General features: G+C 38.7%; 1 protein-coding gene across 5 annotated transcripts in view; it reads left to right on the top strand.

Annotated features, from left to right (window-relative positions):
* Positions 1-16,915, top strand: part of MAD1L1 (mitotic arrest deficient 1 like 1) — a 381,442-nt gene that overhangs the window by 36,476 nt on the left and 328,051 nt on the right. For all 5 annotated transcript variants that reach the window (XM_075514959.1, XM_075514957.1, XM_075514958.1 and 2 more), the window contains one exon: positions 5,101-5,187. In XM_075514959.1, coding sequence (XP_075371074.1) covers positions 5,101-5,187 — 87 coding nt within the window. Of the gene's footprint in view, positions 1-5,100; positions 5,188-16,915 lie in introns of those variants that run through there.

Below are 16,915 nucleotides of genomic sequence, written 5' to 3' on the forward strand. Positions count from 1 at the left end.
ATTCTGAGTAATTTAGTATTAGAAGTGTGTTATTAGTTTGGTAGTTTCAAGCAAATTTAATTTAAAAAAAAAGGCAGTGAAGAACTTATTCCTCCAAACAGAGGAGGAAAAGTGCCTGTTTTTCTATTTAGTTTTACTTTTGTCTTGCACTTCCATAGTTAAAATTTAATGTCAGATATCTAGCTACAATCAAACTTCTTCCTTTGCTGTGAATTTTGAAACATTTTATAGAAGCAATAAGAAGTTGACATTCTAATAAATTATAAATTAAAAAATATTCCAATTTTTACTTTAACATCTTCAGCTGCTTACTGAGTCTTGGTTTAATGTTACTTCAACAGCTAATTCTCAGTGTGTAACTGTCATAGTTTATACTGAAATGGTAATAGATCCTTAACGAAGTTCAACAGAGCTTTCTAGCGAATGTCTATGAAATGCCAGTTGTGTGTGTTAAAAAAAAGGCATTAAAAAAATGCATAAGCCATTTTCCTTATTAAAAGTTAAAGTGTGCCAGTGGGTGCTTGAAAGTCATTGAGTGACTTGGATGGGCATCCCATTAAGTTAATTTTTCACTTCATTTGAACAGTTTTAGGTTTTTCTCATTCTTAAATTGTTCCTTTTCAAATTATCTGCACTTCAAAGGAAGTCAAAGAGCTTTGGTTAACAGCAATTTTGTCCCTCTCCTGCCTTACTGTGCTGCTAAACTATGCTGGACTAATTTGCTCGTTTAGGGCAAAAAATCTTGTTTCCAAATTAGGCTTAAATTCTCCCGTTTGTTTGGTTTTTTGATTTTTGCTTAAATGTTATTGCAGAAGGAAATGTGGTCTCAGGATGGGATTCTGGGACAGAGGAAGAACATTCTAGCTTTCAGCTCCTCGTGCCTTACCCAGGAGAAAGGAACTGAAGTCAAGTGATTTACTGTGCACCCGCATTTTGGAAGCCACTTTTTGTCATTTGTTCTCCATGTTATCTTTGTAATTACCTAGCATATGATTCAGTTTTAATAACACACTGCTGTTGAATCATACCGTTAAGTGTGTGTGTTTCATTGACAAGATTTTGCATGGCTGATGCAAACTAGGTGTGTGTTTTTCGTGGTTCCATGGGCTCCATCATTACATGGGGAAGGAAGCTGTCTGCAGGTTTGCAGGGCAAACATAGTGACAGTGCAGAAAGAAGCAGCTTCTCAAAAGGGAGTTCTGGGTATATTTGTATAAGGATAGAGTTTCAAACTTCCCTCAAGTAGCAATGGTGATTCAAGTACTGTTGTTGAGATATATTGTCAGACAGATTCTCTTAAAGCAGGCTTCTTGGCTTTTTAATACTGGTTTTGATATCAACTATTCCACAGGGAATGGACGGAGCTTTCGCAAAAATTATATACATCTAGCCCATCAGACAAAGGCTCTCAAGGCCAGAACATGTTAAGTGTGTGTTGGGATGCTGACAAATTTCTCTCTTTATGTGGCATTGTTTTCAGAAACTTCTGAAATGAGGGGGCTGTTTACAGCAATGAGGGCTGGTTGGTATTTGCAGTGCTTTGGGAGTTGACCAATTCTGTTCAAATTGAAAGCTCATCTGATTTAATTTCATTGTGCATGCAGTGTCATTCCTCTGCTTGGATCTGTGTAAATTTGGCTTTTGCCAAATTGTGTGTGAGCAGGATGGGATGTGGACCTTGGAAACAGGCTTTGAAACCTTTCAGTAAAGGTATTTGACAGCAGAGTGCATGCAAGGGGTGTCTTTGTCTTTGATCACCTGACATGATTTAGTTTTACAGAAAGTGAACTCTTCTTTAGAGGGGATTAATACCTATTCACTTTATTTTCTGTTATATATCTATGCTGCTCCACTTTAAAAAAAAAAAAAAAAAAAAAAAAAGTATCTAATGCCAATAAAACATCCTCCAGAAATACGTATGAACCTAAAGCTGCCAATTGCTGAAACTGAGATTGGAAGCTGATGGTTGATCTGAATTGCCGAACAGATGAGGATGATTGTTTTTTATTGGAAATCTGTCAGTAGCTATCATTACTAGAAATCTGTGGCTTTTATAATCCTGTCTTATTTTACTGTTGGATTAATTTCAGTTCTCTATCTCAGGCCTAATACATTATGGTATGAATTTCTGAGAAAATGAGAAAAAAATCAAGGCAAATACACTTTTTTTTTTTACCCATTTAAAAAAATCTGTGCAATTATTTCATTGATACAGGGACTAAACACTGGTGTTGGGGGCTGGCACTCAACATGGCAAGAGATGGCTGATACTAACTATCCTTGTGATAAATCTGCTATATTTGGTTGAATTATGAGAGGCTTAGAACTGCATTTTTCAGAGCCTTGTTGACTTGGCATTAAATTTTACAAAGATTGTCCATGTTGAAATTGGTGTATCTGCTTACAGCTTTTTTTTTGCCAAACAGACTAAGCATACCCAGTCCATTTCTGTCTGGTGTTTTCTGGTTTTTAGCTTCTGGTGACTCTAGTAGGTGAAAAATGGTGAAGTAGAAAGGGAAACATTCGTATTTTTTTTTTTTTCTCATCAGCACTAATAGAAAGTTGCCTTTATCCTTACCTTATCTCTAGATTTTTCTAGTTAGAAACTACTGCAAAAGAGAACATCTACTTCCTTTAATATTAAGGGGGGGGCGGAATCTGAGTCAGAGGTCCACTTTCTGCAGATAGAAGCTACTAAACTCATGTTGAAATCAGGTTGTAGCTTTATAGACTTCTCTTGTAGGTTTTTTTCTGGGTTTTTTTTTTTTTTCCCCTGCAAACATTTTAGAGCACATGAAACCAACTGTTTTCCACTTTCTGGCATATGTTATCATTTAGTTCTCCATTTTTATATCAGTAGAAAGAACCGGAGTCCTCTAGCTTGGAAAACAAAGTTAGAGCAGTGTTAGATTTGAGCTCTTCAGAGCTGAGATTATAAGAAACCAGTGTTGTTTTTCCTTTGCTCTTGGGTTATGTGGAGATGTGGCTTGCATCAGACTGGGTTGAATTAGTTCTCCAGTGTTTGCTCTGTTGCCCAGCCATTAAGTATCCCTCAGTAAAGAGATGGGGAGCTGCTTAAATTAAGAATCCCTTCAGGCTCAGCAACAGGAGTTTGAAGTGTGTTATCTAGTGCTGCAACACATTTGACAACCCAGGTGCATGTTTGCTTAAACTTGCCTCGTCTCTCCTACCAGAATTTGAATTTTAGATGTTTTAGTCAAGCCATCTCCAGCTTGGTGTCTTGGTTTCTTCTCATAGTTTCCTTGGCCATTGAGTGTGATGTCTTTGAAGGACAGTGTTTCATCCTGTTCTGACAGATTTCTTTGACTACTGCAATATGTGTCTCCGTTCTCTGAGGAAGACCACATCCATCTGTTTTATTGTATATCAACTGTTAAGACTTGCATGTAAGACAAGTGGTATTAGAGGCTTCAAAATTTTATGCTGAGGAAGTGTGAATTCTGGAAGCAAAAAGCAGGAACCTTTGAATTGGGATTGCCAGAACTGAATCCTGACTATCTGCGTCAGCTCAGTGTTTCACTGATTTTCACTTGGCTGGAAGTGACAGATCATTAAAGAGAAAAAGTGATGCCTTTTCTGTGTGGGAGTAGTTGGCTGGAAGTGGTATCATCAGAGAAATGGCTTCTTTAGACCTAGATTCAGTCAGAATCCCAATGGTCAAGCTAGAGGCTCATCTCCTACTTATTCACTTTTTGGAGTGGCAGAAGCCTCATTCCAGGTCTGTATTTGAATAATGTAAAATCTGACCAGGCTTAATTTCATCTGCCAGCAGCAGTGAAGCCTTGACTTGCATCTTGGGGGACATGACAGAATGTGTTTCTACAGATTTCACTTCTACAAAACTAGCTTCCTACTTGCTCCTTATGAAAAAATCCTTACAAGCTGTGGGCCACACTTCCCCTTTGGGGCTGATGCATCTTGCTGTAGCAAAAGGATGTACCCAGTACATACTGTGGTGCCCTTCCCAGCTTCCTTTCCTCTGGGAAGTGTGATACAGATGCTTCTCTTTTGGGATGGGAAACCCTTTCTGGTGGCTCAAGAGAAAAATATTTTTGTATTTTTTTTCATAAGCTGCCTTCATTTTAAGTTGAATCTCTTACACTCATGATTTTAAAGAGAGGTCTCTGAAAGGAAGAGTTGTCTGCTGTGGAGACTGTTGTTGTGGATAGTGGTTTCTGGGACTGCCAGACTGGAGTTATCTTGATCCCATTCCAGTAGCTTTAAGAACTCGTCATTGGATTCGATGGAAGAATACACCTATTCCTGACAACTGCAGAACTGTTGCTAGTGGATCTGTAGAAACCTTTGATCTCTTTGACAAGAAGAGGTTATCAGAGTGGTATCTGAAGTGTTATCTAGAGCTGATGGACCCCCCCCACCCCACCATGGCTCTGAAGTCACTGCTTGTGTGAAGGACTCTGAAGTCAGTGCACTGGTAATTGTGTGGGAACACTGCTTTGAGTCACCTCTGATGTAGCTGAACCTCTATGCTATCAGGTTATTCAGCAGTAGCCAGGGCTGTTGAATTGTACCCTCCATATGTACATTTACTTCCTCCTTTTCTTACCCTCTTGGTAATGATCATGCTCCACTGAAACTCTGTAGTTGAGTAGCAGTTAGAATAATGCTGGGTGTGCTCACCTCCGTGTATTTGTGCTGAGCACTAGGGTGGGGAGGAGGTTGTGAACACCTGTTCTTATGTATGTTAAAAAAGAAAAGGATGTATGTTCAAGTGAGAAGCTGTCTGTTCGCCTGTATGAATGCTTATGCAGGCTGCTTGCTTTGAAGAATTTGGTCTTGCTGACTCTACGGCTTTAGAGTTTATGGGTTGAAGTGAACAGTGGTGAGATGCTGCAACTTGGATGGTGATTACAGCATACAGCAATGGCTTTAATAAAACAGGCTTTTATGTAAACGGGACAGGATGCAGCCCGCTGTTGTTCTAAGGGACTGCAGCAGCTTTGGCCTGGTGAAATTGCCTTGTCTGCTTTTGATGAGACCTTTTTTATGGTTATGTATGGAACATAGTTTTTCAACCAATGATTTGTTAAAAGTTTCTACTTTGTTTTAATTGTCTAGGACACCTGATGATCTCTCAAGGCAAATTGTGGCCCTGCACCAAAGGGAGCTTGTGCTGAAAGAGCAGAACTCTACCATGATGAACAGGTGAGTGATACCAATAGTGGATGCTGGTAGCAAGACACCGCTATATTAAAGCTTGTAGAAAGAAAACAAGGACTGCAAACTGAGAGAATGGCTCTTTAGATTTCCTTGCTGTTCTGTGGAGCCTTCTGTGCTGTCTTCTATTCTTTCCCGTGTTGATGAAGAGTTTTTTGCTTACTTAAAACCTTGCAGGAAGAAAAAGATGAAGAACTGTGGGCAGATGCAGTGAAGAGCTTATCCAGCTTTATTTTATGAGCGTGTTTTCAAGGGGAAGTGAGCTGCTTTCCCAGACCATCATCTGGAAAGGGAATGTCACAGCAAAATGTGCAAAGTAGTCATCTGCGTATAGAAAGGGAGTAAGAGCCCTGAGGACTGTGATTTGACTCCTTAGAGGATGGGTTTGTATAGATGGTGGTGGAAAACTATGTTTGCAGTTTTGGTGGCAAAGTACTGCTAGGTTTTGGGAGGAGCAGTCTGTTTATAGAGTGAGATATGTATTTGAAACTAGAGAGTGTTTAAGGCTTTGCCCTGGTGTGGGAGTGAATATCTAGTAGGGGAAATGAATTTGTCTGCCAGAGTTTAACTTTCCAGACTGCATTGATTACGCATAGCATTTCTTAACATGGCTCCATTGCATGCCACAAAGCGCTTCTTATCCTCGGTGCACTTATTCTTGCTTCTCACACTGTTTTATTTCCTCACATTAGGAACCCGTTGTCTGTTCTTGTTAAAAACAATACCTCTGTCTTTCAAAAAGGCTCTTGGACTGTTTGCATTGCCAAGGTGTTAGCTGACTTGTCTAAGCAACAGAAGTGTGGAGAATTTCAACCTTTGGTGTAAACATGTTGAATGTAAAGCAGTCAAATACTGTGTAATTGAGCACTGGACAAGCACTCTTAGTTTGTTTTGGGCTGCATTTGCTAATGTGTCTCCTGAGGCATGTGGTAGATTTTGGTTCAAGAGATGATCGTGTTCTGGGTTCCGCCTTACTAATGATGGGCAGGATTCAAGCTGGGTGTTAAAAGCTTTGTGTGTGTTGCTGCTGTTAACAAAACTATTTAGTCAGTTGTAAAATTGTTAGCCAAGTGTAAATTCCCATGAGTGCAGCTGGCCAAATTGTTTTGTGGTTTTTGCTAAGAAGTTTAAAGGGGGAAAAAAATCTCGCCAATATAAAAAAGACATTTCATAATTAAAAATAAACCAAGCAAACCCTCAAACCCACAATTGATCAAATGATCAAATAAAAGAATGGTGGTAATGTTTGAGTTATTGGTTATGATTTTTTTTTTTTTCCCAGGCTGTTTCTCACAGCCTGTCAGAGAAATGCTTTTTCTAAATTTATTAATGGCCAAGGGGAATCATCTGTTGAAAAAGCAGCCTTTTGGTAGTGCCTGTTCATGCTGGATGTAATGGTGCCAATTTAGTTTAAAAATAAAAACATGATTAAGATTACTTTTTGATTTCAAGTGAAATGGGCTGTAAAGCTGCTTAAATTAAAATTCTAACATTTTCTTGATGCAATGCTGTGTGTCATTTTCAAAACGGATAATTTTGGCTTTCTTCTGTCACATACCTTATTCTGTCTTAAAATGTAGGCAATAAGATACATTTTTAAAAACGTTTCATTACAGATGATTTGAAAGTTCCCAGGAGAAGGTCTTGAGTCTTTGGAAGTAAAGCCTTGCTAAGGAAGCAAATCTAATTTTCTCTTTTCCTTGAATGACATCCAGATTTAACTGATGGTCTTCTCTTTTACGTGTTTCATAATAGTGTTCAGAATGGTCTGTATATTACAGTAACTTAATATGTGATCATGACTCCCTCTAGTGATTGAGCCCAGCACTTATTCAGCTTTCTATTGTTCTTTCAGCTACAAGTTCTTTTGCCCTTAGTTGAAATGTGTTAAGTCTTCTTCAGTACTGACAGTGCTATGTTTGATTTATAGAGTCAGTGGTTATGCGTGTATAGAGCAACGTGCAGTACAAAGACAAAAGAATTTTTGCCTACCCTAAGAAGCTTTAATTAATTTTCTCCATTAAAATTAATTATTTGGTAGATACTTAAGAAAACATCATCAGAAGTTGGCATCTGAATTTGTTTTTTGGCAATGAAGAGAGAATCACAGATTCTTTCACAGATTTTGGAGAATCACAAATAGTCCTGGCTTACCTGTTGCTACAGTACAAAATTCAGTTTAGTAAAAGAGGTTTGAGTGTGGTGTTAAAGACGGTGGTATGACCCTCTTACCTAAATGGCTGATATTGAGTCTCTGTACAGTGAATGTATGTTTGGTTGTCCCTGAGCTTTTGAACACAGGCAGAAGAGTGCCTGGAAGCATTTTTTGCAAGCTGATTATTCTTTCTCAGTCTTTACACTGCAGTCTTCTTACTGTTTTTTATTCCCAGGGATGGTACCTTTCCTACATTGTTTAGTGACTGTGATAGACACTTGCCAGCTACTATTTGTCTCTCAACCTGACAAACAGTCCCCAGTTTCTTTTTGATAAGAAGAGATGCGTGGTAGCGAAGCAGGAGTTAATTGCTAATGTAACAGAATATAAGCAGGACTTGACTTCAGAAAACAAACCAGGCATGGAAAAGGTATCACAAGGGAACAATTTCCTGCGTCAGGTCCCATGCGTTTCTGTAAAACTGGAGATGGATCTAGCTCAACTGCTTCTCAGTGTCCCTTAGTTGATCTAGAATGGAGAGTTATGGTATGCAAACACACTAGTAACAACGTTTTCCAAATGGCTTCACTAAACAGACTGGATTTATTTTGTCTCATTCTTCCATTCTTGAACTGCTTTCCATTTATTAGGGTATATTTTTTAGAGCCAGTGTTTCTGTTATTAAAATGGCAATAGAGTTCATCACACCACAAAAAGGCTGCATCATTACAAGTCAGCCTTGGCATTGTATTCCCCCTGCTTCTGGCTCGGGGATCTGAAACGCAATCTGTTTTGTGTAACCTGTGCAATTGCCAGTGTCTCAAGGCCTCCCAGAGATCAAATGATGATGCATATCATATTTGCTGTATCACTCAGATTGGATGCTTTTAGACACAGAACCACAGGACTGAATTTCCTGAACAGTGGGTTTAAATCAATTTCTTTTTTAACAGTGATTGTTTTCATGTTTGAGTTGTGTAGACTCCCTTGGAGTTTGCTATTTTTGCTAGGGAGGAAACCCTTCCTGTGGTGCTAGCATGGGGAAAGAGGAGAGGGTCACTCCTGCACTGAACACATAAGCAGCAGCTCACTCCTTCTCTTCACAACTTCAGGATTGCTGAGTAATGTAGCTGAAAGTGCCATTAATAGCGCATGATGGAATCTCACTGCTGTTTTGGAGTGTGTTGCTACAAGTTGTGTAAATAGAGCAAATTATACTTTCAGCAGTAACAGCGGGAAGTATTGTGGAGCTCTGTAACTGCAGAACAAAGATAACAATCCAAAGGTGTAGAGGCTCAAAAGAAGATTGCTGAGGGCCACTTTGATAGCATGAAGTGTACCTGCTTTGCTGTTCAGGAAAAGGTAATGAAGGAACGTGTTTTATTAGTGGGTCAGTTTAACAATGCAGCCATCATTAGTTTAAGCACATTTTTCCCCCCAGATTGTGAATGCTATAGGCATGGTATGTTGAACTGTGCTTTTTCAGGAAGAGTTGATAGTTGTAGCTTGTAATATGGAGAGTTGGCCAAGCGGTTTATAAGCTTTTGTCTTATGAAAAAATGATGTAGTAGTTACACTATTTTTTTAAGTGAGAAAAGCTGCATATTTATTTTTCCAGCATCCTATCTGCATATTTGGAATTTCTGGAGAGATTTCCTAAAACAATCCTGGTAAAGCATTCTAGAATTTGAAATGTAGGGGAAAACTTCCCTTCTCATAAGTGTTGTCCTCTGAGATGGCTAAGCATGAAGGAATGACGCTGCTTACAGTTTGATCTTTGCTTCAATTCTGAAAGACAGGCTATGAAAATGTACTTTTTTTGGTTACTTGTGGTCCCTTCCAAAGTGATAATTCCTTTTCTACTTTTGCTCTTGTTGTCTAAGTGTAATATTGACTTTGGACCATTGAGGTATCTTGTAGAAAGTCAAATACAAGGAAACGCGTAGGTGAAGGTAGTACTGAGCAGGATGAAGGACACAAAGGAAAATGGAAGAGGAGTAAATCTTTGGTTCTGTGTTGGGATCCTGGAGCTGATGGCTTATTCTCGTCGCCTAGTGTCAGAAACCTAGCCAGGTGTTTTGACATATAGTTTCATATGTGAAAAGGGATAGAATATGTTTCAAAAAATATTTTCCTTCTCCAAGTGCTCACAGAGTTCTGTTAAGAGACATGGTTGTTTACCACCTTTATTCATATAAATCACATAAACCTGATTTACCCAAACAACCTGCTGTGTGTGTTGTCGCTTAAAAATGAAATAAAAAAACTAAACCATTGAAGGCTGGGAAATGTAGATTACAAGCTGAACAGAAAATGCTTTTAAGTTGGGCAGCAGGGATTTTTTTTAAATAAAAAAAACAATGAATGAGTGATGATAAGCTCAGAACCGTCCATCTCCATAACTGCTGTTAGCTCAGAAGTGTGTTGTAAATCTATTGCCCATCTTCTCTTTTCCTTGGATGTCCCAAGGAGTGTCAGTCACAAATATAAATAGAGCCTGTCAGACTTCTTCCCCTAATCTTCTGGAAAGTTGGACAGAAGTTTAATTACAGTGAAATGTCTTTTATCTGACAGAGAGAACTGCTAGCTTTTTGATAGGCTTTATGAGTTATTTTGCGATCAAAAGAAGCACTTAATGTCTAATATAGGACAAGGTAGGGATTTTTTTTTTCTTCTCTTGTTCATCTATATGGCATATTGCGCCTTGATTTATATGTGGAGGTGTGTGTGTACCTAATACCAGACAAATGTTTATTCACAGTGCTTCAGGGCAATATTAACTGCTGGCAGGTTCTGCATTCATTTATAGAGCAATATTATGAAGAAATGACTAGTAGGTATTGCTTTTTCTTTTCTCCAAAATGGATCTTTCATGCATTTTTATACCAGAAGGTAGTTGATAGTGTCCCATTAAGTGACCAATTTACTCTCTCCAAATAAACATATTCAAATAGTAAGCTTCCAGAGCAACATCTGGTTATTCTTGACTCTAATTTGGTAGATACAAAGCTCTTCCATTTTTTTTTCTATCGTATAGTTAATCCCTAGCAGAAAATAGGAAGGCAAAAAATAATTTAGCCAAGACACTGACTTCTGCTTGCAATTCTAAAAACATGGGATTTTGCCCAGACCTTTGCTTTTCATGATTGTGCCATTTTTAGTCTGATTTCCTGAGGAAGTGAGGCTTATTACTGTGCTTTGTGTGTGTATGTAGATGAGATTGTGCCTACCCTACACTTTTGAACTTGCTAGTTGTCTTCTGTTAAGTTTGGCAGATGGTAGAGGTCTCAAAAATAATACATTCCAGCAAGTCTAAGGAAAACAGGTCTCCAGCTTCAGGAGAGTCATCCTGTTTGTGCACCTGGAGGTCATGCCCTGTTACGTATCAGAGCCCTGCAAGCAAAAGACCCTCTTAAAAAAGCCTGACAGTAAGGAGATTGGAGATCATGTCGGAGAACATGCCTCCTTAGCCACCACTCATTCAGCCTTGAGACTGGCAGTGAGTGAGCGCTATTCTGAAACCATGGTAGTATCACAGCCCATAATTTCTGCTATACCAAGTTCTCCGAAGGCTCATGGCATTTGATAGTACTGTGGTAATGTTGTTGGTATCAGTATCGTTTTCATGCTGTTGGTATGAGAAATGGAAGTCTACTTGAGTCAATAGCCACCTTTGGAGAGAGAAATCCATAGGAAACCAGATGACTTTGGTTTTTGAAACTCATGGAACTAGTCTCTTTTTCTGTTTAAAAGAAAATATATAGAAAGAGCCTAAAGAACAGCCTACAGGGGACAGACACAGTTGTAATTGTACCATCTTTTCAGCCTGGAGCTCTGTGGAAACTGCATAGTGCAAAACCAGTAAAAATATTAGTTTCTTACTTTGTATTTGACTCTGCTTCTTGGAGAACATTCAAGGAAAATCTGTGGAATGTCTCTGTTCAGTGCTCTGATCACTTTTAATGATTAAAAAAAAGTAGAAGCTATTTAACTGTTCTTAGGTTGTTTTTTTTTCTTATTCCAGGATTGTGATTGACCCCTGTTGTTCCTACTAGCTTCCCTGATGTTTGTGCATCTATTTGTTACTAGAATGAACAATAGCTTTTGTTTGTTAGTGCTCCTCTGGAGATGCTGATTCAGCATTCCCTTGGGTGCCCAGATAGCAGTGTGTATTATTAACCAGAAAAATGTGTCAAAAATAATTAATTTGATAGGAAGCATAGACTACTCTTGATGGGTGTTGTACAGCAGACGTTCCATGTTTCAACATGGAGCTGCATTGTAAAAGTTATGGAAGGAGAAGTTTGCCTAGCATTTCTTCCATACATGGCTCACATCTGTGCTATAAATATTCCACTTCCTTGAGACTAAAATTCCTAAAAATCCTAGATGAAATAGATGTATGCTAATACTGGTCTAGAATTCTTGGAAACTAGAATGAATATTTAGAATTATTGAAGTAATTTGAAGTCAAAACTTACTATCTATTTTCATTATTCATATTCTTTCCTTCTTAGCAGAGAGGTGCTATGATCAAATTAATGATTTACATGAGGCTGATGGGCCAAAGGAAGAGTGCCCCACATCCATGTTGTATTTGTGATATGAATAGAAAGGGAGAAATTATTATCTTAGCTATGCAGTACGCAGCAGTACAAAAATATTCTGCTTTGAAACCAGTACTATTATGTAAAATCTTGAATTCAGCCTGTCGCCAAGCTTTGTATAGAGCTCTGGGAATTGTAGTGATTTAAGATTTTCAGTGCTTAGGGACTTGGCTTTTATTGCCTCTGCAATGTGGCAGTAAGCCTTGGAAAAATTTTGTATGAGTTGGAAAAGAGGAGGGCCCTTCAGTATGGTAATATCTTTAGAGTCAGTCTTGAAGTCATAAGGATTGTCCCATGGATAAGGTAGAATGTGGCCTGAGAAGTCTGGACATAGTTTCTGGAGAAGCTTTGTGTTTGCTTGGGTGCTGCTGAGTCACTTAATACAGTGACCTGAGTTTCTCTCATTCTCACATGCAGATCCAGAAGACTACATGAATGAAAACAAACATCTCTGCTTCATATATCCTGTCTAGTCTGCACCTAATTATTTTTAAGGCAAATAAAATACATTAATTCTTATCTATCTGTACCTGTTAAGATTTTTTTTGTTCCCTTCTCCCCCAAAAGCGCATGATATGCATTTGTTTCTTCCCATCTAGTATCTTAAAATTACAGTACTGACCATGGCTTTTGAACTGTTCCTTTGAAGTGTTTTATGATAAGTCGTCAACAGTCAAACAAGGTTGCATATAACTGTTTGGTCTCTTAATTTGTAATGCTTAGAACTGCATTATAGCTTTCCTGAGCAGTCATGAGAAGCCAGAGGAAGATTGGTGGCAGAATGCAGAATAAATTTGCTGTCTTTTTACACTCATGTACCTGAATACCTACTGTAGTTTCCATAATAACAAGGATATCGGAGACTATGGATTTCTCTAAAGTATTTTAGGGTACTGTTTATATTGTTTATTTTAAACAGATTGATTGTTTCCCAGTGCTTTGGGGGGAGTGGGGACAGCCAGAATACTCTGAGGCATTTTACCAAGGTAAACGTGAATTCTGTAGGGTTTTGTAACTGCTGTGAAGTAGTGTCAGTTCATATACTGCACAGAATACAGATATGTCTAAAAAATAGATTGTCTTGGCAGGGATGTCTCAATTAGTTGATCATATCTGCATGTAAACTTTGTTCAGCTCTATAGCTAATTGCTTGTTTAACAATTTCTCATCTGCATCACATCAACTGTACCGCATAACTTCTTCAGCCTGCTATTATTGGTATTTTCGTTATGTATTTTCATTTTAATAGTCTCTGTGTCTGCTTGTATGCACATGTGAATGTATAGACCATGGTGCAATATAGTAGATGGAGGAAATACTGTAAGTATATAGCTGTTGGTGGGGGGAGGGCATTTTTAGTTATAAATATTTTCCTTATGTCAAAGTTTTATCATCTATACAAAAGACATACTGCTTGAAAAGTTTAATCAAAAATAAAAAGTAAGCTGCCTTGTCTTTTTTAGCTGTGTAAGGCAAAAAAAAACTTGTCATAAATTGCAGTCAACCCCCCCCACCAAAAAGCAGCTTTCTTTTGCTGCTCTGAAAGTTAAATGACTAATGTGCATAATTTATTTGAGCATCTGTGCTAAAAACTTGCATACCAAGTTTTAGTTCAATGTGATCAACAATGGCGAAAATTAGGATTTATCATGGAAATGCTGACGGATGTGAACATGTGTAGGCTAAACCGGTGCCTGACAAACCTTCTTATTGTGCAATGCTAATGGTGAAACAAATTTTTTTTTCTGCTGTAATTGCATTTTCCCCCCCCGTCTGCTTAATTTTCTCCTTTTCAAATTTGGTGGTTTTAGTTGCACTTCATATTTGGATTCCTGCTTTTTCTGGAGTCTGCATAAAACCTCCTAAGTTGTCTTGTGATATTTCTAAGCGTAAGATACCCTGAGCTTTCTGGGTGAGCGAGGGGAGGATCAGCATCCTGAGATCTGTCTGGTGCTTTGCAGTAACGGGCTCAGAACGGAAGATGGTGCCGGCAGCCTTGGCAGCTGCTCTGTCTTCCCTCCCCTCCTCCTCCACCTTTTCCATCTTGCACAGCCAGGGTGCTGTCACCAGGATTATAAATTCTGGAGCCAATTAGCTAAAAAATGTTACAAGTGAAAGGAAAGACACGAAAAGCTGCAGAATATCTTAATGTGAATATGCCTGTCTCAGAAACTCTTCCTGTGGAGAGCTCAGATGTAGCCGTTTACTACAGCTCTGGTGCAGCTTTCGGTGAAGCGTCAGACACTTTGGGGGCATCTGGTTAAGGACGGAGTAGTTGGTATGGAGGAGTCAAGCACAGGGAAACAAGGCAAGGCCTTCTTAGGAAATCGTGCTGATAATATAAGGTTTTCTGTTAAATGTTGCAAAGATCCTGAGGGTGTGTCCATGCTTTGACAGTGCTTCTTCCTTTCTCCATCCTTGTCCACAAGCCTTCTTGTTGAAGCAAATTTCTTTAATTTTTTTTTTTTTTTAAATTTCCAAAGTCAGACTGATTGCTTAGTTCTTGCGTGGGCATCACAGAGGAGAAACGTGTTTATAGTCAGTTCCTCTCTCTGTCTCTCTTTTAAGACAGTAGTCGGTGTGTTTTCTGGCGCTAGTGGTGCAGCCTCGCTCTGTTGCTTAGAAGAAATTCTGACAGTGTCTTGGTGCAGTCATTCATTTGCAGGAATGTGTCACTCCTTAGGAAAGGAAATGGGGTAGAGTTGGAGGTGGGTCAGGAGGAGTGGTTGGCAACTGTTCCAGTTATTCTGTTGCTGGTGACTTTGGGTATTTTTTTACTCTAGCCATACAAGAAAAACTAGTAGGATCTGACATTCAGAGGGCCCTTTGGGGCTGGATGCTTGGTCAGAAGGCTTAGGCATTGTACTCTGTTAGAGTTCAGAACAGTGTTCTGGCAAAATGTAATTTCCTTTGTCATATTTTATGTATGGACTGTTTTTACATATTTTCAATATTTAAAACAATGTTCGCATATTCATAAGTTTTAAAATACATTCTCACTGTTAAGAGATGGAAATCAGTAAAAAAAAAAAAAAAAAACAACCAAAAAATCCCAACAAAAAACCCACAACAAAACCCCCTAGCTTTCCTTTTATTCAAGCAACAAAAATCAAATTCTTATGAGTGAAATAACTACTGAAAAGGCTTTCTGTTTCTCAGCCAGAAAAAGCTTTTGAAATATTTATGGAAATAAACCAAAATACGTCCCTTTCTGGCTGTACAAATAAGGGATTATCAGATCTAGCCTATGGCAGTTGCAGTACATAGAGTCCAAAGTATCTACTACTAATAAAACAGAGTGTATGCTTTAAGAAAACTCTGTGAGGTTGTTTTATTTTTTAAATGGGACTCTACTGACAAAATATCACGTATCCATGGGTTATCCTGGTGAAAAAAATCCCTCTTGCACCTTGCATTGGAGATAAAAATTGTCACTAGGGCAATGCATTAATTGACTCTTGGAAACCAAATGTGTCATTTATGTTGATGCATCTTTATCTGCTTAAAGAGCAAGACTGAAGTCACTTTGTAGCCCTTTCTCTTTGTCGTGGTTTAGCCCCAGCCGGCAACTAAGTACCGCACAGCCGCTAAGTACCACTCTTGTAGCTGGAGTGTGGAGCAGTGCTGCTCACATCCCCTCCAGTTGAAAGAATCCGAGTCCTGTGGCACCAAGGATATAATTGCAACACAGGTTGGCTGGCTGTGTCACACTCCCAATTTATTGAGTGAACTTGCTCATCTGGGTCTTATGGCTTGGTTTTCATTCTACAAATCTTGCACTGGTGTAAGAATTGGAGCTTGTTGAAGTCAGAGTGCATTTTGATCATTCACAGAAGAATCAGCAAAGCAAGGTTTGTAGGGAGAAGTAATACCTTTTATTAGACCAACTGATAGGATTAGAAGACAGACATGCGTTTGGGCACACAGCCAATACTCAGATCTGATATAAAAGCAAAAGCCTTCAAGCTAAATGCAGGTTGAGAACAATTGCTCTGAGTTTAACTTCATTAATCAATTGGACAATTTGAGAGAGAAGGTAGTGGGCACGTGTGGGCTGGGGGAGGTATTGGACACAAGAGATGAAAGGGTTGTCAGCACCTGGGTGCTGACAGGATGAAAGGGTGACAGGGAGATTCGGTCTAAATCATTCTGATACATGGCCAGGGTTTGGATACTTTGATAAGACAAACAATTAGTAGTATGAACTTTGTCCATATAGAGCAAGGAGCTTGGAAGCAGATAGACAAGCGTGTGTCATGTTTTTGCTGGAGCCATATACCAGTAAATACTGTGTTTCACTGACTCAGCACTGGTATGTCAGACTTGCAATTAAGGGGCTAGAACTTCAATTTTATATTAACCAAAAATATTATTTTCTATACTGTCAATAAAATAATTTTATCATATTTTTTGACTTATCTCCTCTGGGCACCCAGCTGCAGCAGCAAGTCTGAACCTGCCATTACAATGACTGTTGAATGAGTTTTGCTTCATTTGTCCAAATGTGTTCTAGGATAAAGCATGTTTCCTGAGACGCAGTATTTCTGCCCCTTGCACTTGTGAGTACTGTGGGCTAAGCTGATGCTGGGAAAGGCCAGCTGTAGATACCGAGTGGGGTGTTGGTGTTCGTGACAAAATCTGTTGTCAATTTTGAGTAACCATTTGGACTTAATAGGACAGCATAATGTGGCTTGTTTCCTTTTTTTTTTTTTTTAAAAATGGTGTCCTATTTAATAAAAGTGCACCTGCTGCTGCATTACCTAGTATCATTACGTATAGTGTAGTGCACAGCCATGAGTGGTTAAGTCTCTAACTCACCTATTTGAGAGTAACATAATATCTTTTAACAGTGTATTTCTCAGACTTTTTCTTTCCTGATTACATCTGAAAGGGAAAAAAAAATGGTGATAATAGGAACTGTGATTATAAAAAACAAGCAACAGTAAGATAACCT

This window comes from Mycteria americana, chromosome 12, assembly GCF_035582795.1.
Source record: "Mycteria americana isolate JAX WOST 10 ecotype Jacksonville Zoo and Gardens chromosome 12, USCA_MyAme_1.0, whole genome shotgun sequence".
Taxonomy (NCBI): Eukaryota; Metazoa; Chordata; class Aves; order Ciconiiformes; family Ciconiidae; genus Mycteria; species Mycteria americana.